The sequence below is a fragment of the Schistocerca gregaria genome, chromosome 1 (assembly GCF_023897955.1).
Source record: "Schistocerca gregaria isolate iqSchGreg1 chromosome 1, iqSchGreg1.2, whole genome shotgun sequence".
In the NCBI taxonomy this organism is placed as follows: Eukaryota; Metazoa; Arthropoda; class Insecta; order Orthoptera; family Acrididae; genus Schistocerca; species Schistocerca gregaria.
In genome coordinates this window covers 423,330,738-423,338,829 of record NC_064920.1, presented here as the reverse complement: position 1 = coordinate 423,338,829, position 8,092 = coordinate 423,330,738, and the positions used below count along the sequence as shown (strand labels likewise).

Below are 8,092 nucleotides of genomic sequence, written 5' to 3'. Positions count from 1 at the left end.
TCACCTACAAACGGCATTCGAAAAAGACAAAGAACATATTTATTTCATTTCAGCTGTTTTTGTAATCCTAAGTTTAATTGAAACGCTGAATCCCAAGGTTTTGGCACAAATTTACCTAACCATCTCATTAAAACAAATCTATATGTAATCTCTGGGAAGAAAAGTAAATATTTATTTGTCTAATCGGTGTTGAATCAAGTGAAGTAACTGGATAGGTGTCGCACTCACCACAGATTTCCATGTTGCGGTGAGATCACTCCAAAGATATTCGTAACAACGCGACATGTGACAGTAAGATCAGCGATATCACACTGAAGAGAATTTTCCTTCTAAATGGAGAACATGAATAGCATTTAACATGTGAAAAGTGGAACAACACAGTGAAAGTAAAAGAGGAAACAGACGCAACTGTTTCGGACGCTTCATATAACAGTATGCTTACGTACACAACCAAAGCGTGTGGGAAATGTCATTTTCTGTAAAGGAATTTCACTGACAGGAAGTAAAGCAGTTTACGTGAAAAGATGAGGTACAGCTATGTGTCGAGCTGTTATTGTAATGTATATGTTTACTGCGTTGAAAACTAGAAGGATAATATGGCCTCATACCATTTACTATGCGTTACTTTCAGGAAATCTGTACGCAAGTTGTTCAGCGGAAAGAAAGTAAGGGAAAATGCATCCACGCCAGCGACGACTACAATGGGTGATTCTCAACTTGAAACAAAGCGCAGAAAAATGCATTTGTGAGTTCAGCCCGAAATTTTGAACAGCTATTCAATCGAGTAGAATAGTTAGTGAATGTGCTTTTGCAGAGAGTAGAGTTTACTAAAGGAGCGCAATGGCAGTCTTCACTCGGAAGTTTGTCGGTTGTATGGAAGCGTGTTGGTAAGTAATCGCCGTGTTTTAGGATTGAGAGTGTAACTGATTTCTTATTTATAAACCAGATCTCTTTTTCTATCTTCGAAGCTGATCCACCAACATGCCACACGCTCTACTGTGCGATACGTGGTGAAGGGTAGTTCGTGCCAGTTTTGAAGGCTGTGTCTCCCGTTCCGTTTACATAGCGTGCGAAGGGAAAAAAGACAGTTCATGTGCATCCGGTTAAGTGCACTAACCTGTCTTCTTATCGTATTCCATACTCTAAATATACGAGATAGGCAGTAAAACCAACCTTAACTATCGCTCGTGTAAATGTACTCATCTGGATTTCGTGAAAAGTAACATACCTGCTAAAATTTTTAGGTTAGACTACTTTTGTCTTAAGAATAATTGCTAACTTTGAGGATGTAGAAATGAAGAAGTTAACATGTTTTGCATATTTCGATTCACTGATGTGTTGTGGAATAATATTCTGGGCTTAACTCCTCACTGCAAAGGCAAATAGGAATTGAGAGTAACAGAGATATTCACAAGTGCAACATTAGAAGAAGAAATGATCTCCATTACCCTTTAATGAATCTAACTTTCTCAGACAGTGGGGTTAAATATGAAGCCATAAATATCTGTGACAACCTACCCATAAAAATAAAATGTCTGGCAGGTAGCAGAAGCGTTTGTTTTCAAATGTAAAGATAATTCTCCTTAGCTTCTTCTTCTGTACCATAGAGGAAACATGATAGAAAAAAATTAGTCATTCTTACAAAGCAGTAAATGACCAGTGTGTAGCCATATAATTTTTTTCGATATATTTTGTGTGTGTGTGTGTGTGTGTGTGTGTGTGTGTGTGTGTGTGTGTGTGTATGTTTGTTCTGTGGATATGGTCCACGTCATAACTTTTATCGTGAATATAATCTATGGAACAAATTACTAACTATAAGCATCACATTCCTATAAAAAAAACACATTTAAGTTCCTCGTACATATATGTTACGCCTTCGTCATGTCTTGTACTGGCCTGACAACAATCCTTGCAACACGTCTCTTAATCCATTCAATATACCCTTTCATATTTATTTATTACGGCAGTGCAGTTTTCTAGAATTTTTGCGTTATCGACTTGTACATTATTTACTTTGCAGTTTCATCACACTTACCCGAACCTCAAAACAGTTTCTCACGTTCGTTCCATTTCATGCCTCTTCACACTATTGCTCTTAAGTGCACTCTGAGACAGAAAACAAAACGACAGGGCATGAAGCAATTATCCGAATAATTGAGCAAGTCAATAACGGGCTGGTCCACCTCTGCCTCTTATGCGAGCAGTTTTTCGGCTTGGCATTGAATGATAGAGTTGTTAGATGTTCTCTCGAGGAAAGTTGAGCCAAATTCTCTCCAATCCCGAGCTGGTTAGTCGGCCTTGCCCATAAAGATCCAAAAGTTCTCAATTGCGGAAAGATCCAACGGCCCGCCGGTGTGTCCGAGCGGTTCTAGGCGCTTCAGTCGGTCGCAGGTTCGAATCTTGCCTCGGGCGTAGATGTATGTAATGTCCTTAGGTTAGTTAGGTTTGAGTAGTTCTAAGTTCTAGGGGACTGATGACCTCAGATGTTAAGTCCCATAGCGCTCAGATCTATTTGAACCATTTCTTTTGAGAGATCCTACTACCCTGCTGACTAAGGTTGGTTTTGGCAAGCACGAAGACGAGCAGTAGAAACTCTCGCCATGTGCGGCCCGGCATTATCTTGCTGAATTGTAATCCCAAGATGGCTTACCATGAACGGCAACAAAATGGGGCGTATAACATCGTCAGCGTGTCGCCGTGTTGTTAGGATGCCGCGGCTGGCAACCCAAGGCGTCCTGCTACTAAATGAAATGACACCCCAGACCATCATTTGGGGACGACAGTTAGGTTTGTACCCCACCTCTGTCTGGGGCGTCTCTAGACACGCCTTCGGCACTCAGTTCGAAGCAGGACTCATAACTAAAGACATTTGTAATGCAGTCAACGAGATTCCTGGTCGAATGCGCCCGATACCAATGCAAATGGGTTTGCTGGTGTACTGAAGTCAATTGTAGTCGGCGCAAGGAGCGCCGTGATCTCAGCCTCCTTTCTGTGAACCGCCTATTAATGATCCTTGTGGTCACTAAGGCACCAGTTGCACGTCGTATCGATGATAATGATGAATCAGGGCCTCTGAGTCCTCTGTGACGATTGCTCGGTCCTAAAGTTCTTTCGTCTCTCTAGGTCGACCGTTTCCCTTTTGTCCCTATGTTCGGCCGTGATTCATCCCTTACAGCCAACATACTATTACTATTGGCATCGCTCGTATTCAAATTTCGAGAGATTTGCCGATTACTCCAACCGTCTTTTGAGCCCAGCTACACGTATTTTTCAAATGCAGACATTTGCATATATTGTTCATGCGCCTATCTCCGATGCATCATTACAGCCCAAATGTGTGAAACGAATGAAATCGACAAAGACGTAATGTCCTAGTACCGATATGTTCCCTGTTCACTGTCCTCGCCAGCTGCGCGGTGGAACTGCGCTGCAGTGTCACAGTCATCCATCGGTCGCCAAACTTCACTATTTCCTGAATGAGATTTTCACTCTGCAGCGGAGTGTGCGCTGGTATGAAACTTCCTGGCAGATTAAAACTGTGTGCCGGACCGAGACTCGAACTCGGGACCTTTGCCTTTCGCGGGCAAGTGCTCAACCAACTGAGCTACCCAAGCACGACTCACGCCCCGTCCTCACAGGAGACGAGGTACTGGCAGAAGTAAAGCAGTTTTAATCTGCCAGGAAGTTTCACAATTTCCTGTTTTCCCTCTATACCCGCAGAACATCAATTTGTGACCAATTTGCATAATTCTATTTGCCAGGGCATTCACTTAATTTCACCCTCATTTTTTTTTAAATATATGTTTTAAGTCGATCTGAATTTCCTTATGGTATCTGAACGATCTTATTTTCCTATAGACAAAAGTATCGACAGCGAGCAATCTGGGAGTGCTTCTGACCTCACCCGATACATCGTTTACGTATAAAGCGAACATTGGCACTCTAATACATTTCTCTGGAGCACACGCAATGTTGTTTTTGTTTCTGTTGAACAAATGTTCAAATGTGTGTGAAATCCTATGGGACTTAACTGCTAAGGTCATTAGTCCCTAAGCTTACACACTACTTAACCCAAATTATCCAAAGGAAAAACACACACACCCATGCCCGAGGGAGGACTCGAACCTCCGCCGGGACCAGCAGCACAGTCTATGACTGCAGCGCTTCAGACCGCTCGGCTAATCCCGCGCGGCGTTTCTGTTGAACACTCGCGATCCAGTATAATATACTGAGGTTTGTTGGTCAAACATTTTTCGAGCCAACGCTTATTTATGAAGCTACTTTTCACGATTCGTTTATTAGTTATCACTGGACAGTATTGTACAGTCTCGGCTGACTTTCAGAAGTCTGGGACGGTGGAATCTATCGGTTGACTTGCATCTATTGTTTGCAAGATATCGTGTGTGAAAGAACCGATTTGTGGAGGAGTAGGAGATTATTGATTAACGCCCTGTCGACAACGAGAGCCTTAGTGACGGAGCGCAAGCTCGGAGTAGGGAAGGACGGAGATGGAAATAGGATGTGCCCTTTCAAGGGAACCATCCCAGCATTTCCTTTAAGCGACTTACGAAAATAGCGGAAATCCTAAATCTGGGAGGCCAGACGCGGGTTTGCACCGCCCTCCTCCCGAGTTCAGTGTTCTAACCACTGCGCCACCTCGCTCGGTAGCGAATTGCATTTTAGCGTGATTGGTGCTTCCAGAACCCGTGCTGCTTCTTTGAAATAAATTACTTTCCTTCCAGGAAAGTCTGAATGTTCGACCTTAGAATATGTTCTAGGATCCTACAACAGACCGACTTTAGCAATATTGCTCTGCAATTCTGTACAGCCATTCTCAACGGAAATGACCTATTCAATTCCTAGTGAGGTGAGACTCTTGGAATGGAAGAGATCTGAGTGACAAAGCGAGTGTTGGCTGAGTGGGAACGGCATTGGGTAACAATAAGCTGTTGTCGGTCAAAGCGACTATCCACCCATGATGCAAATACTTTTGAACTCAACGAAGTGACAAGTGAGCCTCACTCGCCTTCATATCGACCACTGCGTAATGACGCTTGCATATCTTTTGCAGCAAGAACATCCGCCGGAATTCTGCACCCACGGCGTCACAAACACGGTGCATCATGTTCCATGTTTTAACGTTCTGTGTGTTGTATGCTGATAGGAGGAAAACCTTTAGCCTAGTGAGGGACGTGCCATCCATTCTAGCGATGACGAACTAATGGCACTATAATTGTTGACATTTCGTGTGGCATCAGCACTCCTGCCCAGTTTAATTGGATATAGGTTTTAATGTGTTTTCCAGTGGCTCGCTCCTCTTTTTAGCTTCGCAGTCGTCCTCTGTTTTCTTAATTCTTTTAATAAGTGACAACAGTATGACTAAGTCTCCTGGCACATCTATATGTGGCATTTTCTATTGCTGTGGCTATCGTTATGTGGCCTTAGCTTTCCGTTCATTAAGAGTAACCCTCATTCAGCAGCACCTCCATCTTGTGGAAGGGTATTGATGACGAGGCTGTTTATCGTCTAACAATTTTAAATCCATCCATCCATGAACTAGAAGAGGAGGTAATTTCGCAGCATATTCGATATAATGTCTAATTGGAGTTTCGTTAGTGCTTCGTACCTTGTTTTTCATTATCGGGAGTGTTGTTTCAAACTATCTCGCATGCGGCGGTCAGAGATTCTTTAGGTGATAGCATCACACGTAAAAGCATTTTAGGTGCAGAATGTAACACTTGGCTTTCTGTCTCTTGTCTTACGTTGCAGCACCAGATTGAATCTCTAAATTCTTAACATAACTTTTGGATCAGTTTTCTTACAGAGGATTACAAGTTCCTGGGTTTTTCGGATAAAACTTTAGCCACGATTTCTGACTGACATGGAGGCCGTGCCTACTAGTCATCGCCTATTTTGTCCAAATTTGTGATATATAGAGGGCTTGGCCATAAATGAAAATGATGGAAGTGGAAGCTCCAGATGGCTAAGCGTTTAGCAAAAAAACAGCATTTTTGGCGCGGAAAGGGTGAGAGATGAGCTAGTTACATACCCAGACAGTAGTTGGCGCAGAGGAATGAGTGCAGAACGGTAATACGAGGGTCGTGGGGTTGAGTACCTATGAAGGAACTTTTTTAAATTGTTTTATTTTAAATATTTATGTAACACCGAGCTATGAATAAAGTAACCGACAACGCAATATGCTATAACCGTTTCTGGAAAGTCACTGCCAACACTCTACGTACGCCTACAAGAGAGTATTGGCTCTTTTGGACTGAGGATTCAACAAATGTTGGATGAATAGGCGGCAAATTATAAGGAATGTCGGCATTACTTCGTCAAAATCTGGGAAACGTACAACAGCTTAGTACAAAAAATGTCTGAGTAATGTGATGAAACTCGACGTGCAGGAGAACAAATTTCTTGTGTTAATTGATTCTAAGGGAAGACAAACAAATCTAAAATTATACGACGATATTTTTCAAGCTGAAGACAGATTATCATCGTGGAGTATTAAAGTGATTTCTCCCAAATGTCATGCGCTAGTGCAACCCTACTATGTCTATTTTTGTCATCAGGTTAAGAATTGTAGGTCACCAGCTGTCCTCGCCAATATTTGGCGAAACAATGCGTTACGCATTCTTTACTGTCGTTCTGTGCTATGAGAGCGAACTTTTTATGAATGTAAACCAAGGTTGTTTATCCACAGAAATTTTAAAAGCACCATGTAATTGTAAAAATCTGGCTTTTATAACGTAAGCAGGATGTCGAGAAATTTACTGCTTCCCCTGATTTTACGATGAATATTATCCCAGCACGTGTAAATCATCAACAGTAACATAATAAAAAGTATCTCTTTTTATACGAAGTTCTCGTATGCGCCTTGTAATCTCATCCCGGAAATTTAGTTCCAATCCTAAATTTTCCTTCACCTTTTCATGGCTTTTATGAAATGTATTGGACATTAATTGAATTTATATGCAGTGTAAAGTAAAAACTGAAAACAAAAAAGGTTCGTACATAGGAACTCCACCGTTGCACTCTTCTCCGCTGCCTGAAAACTAAGCTTACACAAATGACTGAACCGCATACAGCACGCGCCAAAAATGTTTTTCTCTAAACACTTGGCCATCTGGAGCTCTCATTTCTGTTACTTTAATTTCTGGCCAAGCCCCGCACACGCCACTAATTTGCACGAATTTGGTGATGACGATTAGGCGCCGTCCCCTTGTAAGAATGTTTCCACACATATCTCATTTTATGGAAGCACGAATTGCCCTTAAGTCCTCTCTATCAGTTTTTCTACAGTCTCTTCGTAGTGAGTGTGGGACCATATCCGTATTCGCCGCATTCTTTGAAACATACCATTAAACCACGTTGGTTTTTGTTGTCTTATGTTACTTTATTATGTACTTTTTTTTAAGTAGACCGCCATTTGTGATATGTTTGAGCTTTATATATAGGGGGCTTCATTGAATATAAGAATCTCATTGTTCGTTTTTGAGAAACATGTGAACATGGAAACTATTTGCTGAAATTTATAATCAATCAACAAATGTTAGGTGAATTGCATATAGTTGCGATAAACAGTGTCTGTGAGAAACTGGTTTTGAGTGCTTCCGATCTGGCTGATGACATATCAGACGTATATGCTGAACTATTGGGCAGTTGTTGAAGGAAAGAAGACTAAACTCTGTGTTAGCTTTGTCCTCTCGAAAAGTACAACGTTACCTCACCCCTCAGTCCGATGAGCGGGTTACTGCTAATTAATGAATGTGTGTGAAATCTTATGGGACTACTGCTAAGGTCAACAGTCCCTAAGCTTACACACTGCTTAACCTAAATTATCCTAAGGAAAAAAACACACACATACCCGAGGGAGGACTCGAACCTCCGCCGGGACCAGCCGCACAGTCCATGACTGCAGCGCCTAAGACCGCTGGGCTAATCTAGTACCGCTAATTATATTTGTAGCTTTATTCCATAAGACACTGCATAAAGTTTTTTTTAATTAAATATAGGAATGGAAGTCCAACCTGGTCAACATAAGATCCGAGTCATTCACTCTACTCCTCTTGCTGATGATATTCCGGAT

General features: G+C 41.9%; 1 protein-coding gene across 1 annotated transcript in view; it reads left to right on the top strand.

The window, feature by feature from the left end:
• The first annotated feature begins 287 nt into the window (after window positions 1-287).
• The window catches only part of LOC126350846 (MICAL-like protein 1), a 78,647-nt gene continuing 70,842 nt past the window's right edge, over window positions 288-8,092 (top strand). Inside the window, exons 1-2 of the mRNA XM_050002552.1 lie at window positions 288-529; window positions 632-745. Coding sequence (XP_049858509.1) covers window positions 525-529; window positions 632-745 — 119 coding nt within the window. The 5' untranslated portion in view covers window positions 288-524. The remainder of the gene's footprint in view (window positions 530-631; window positions 746-8,092) is intronic.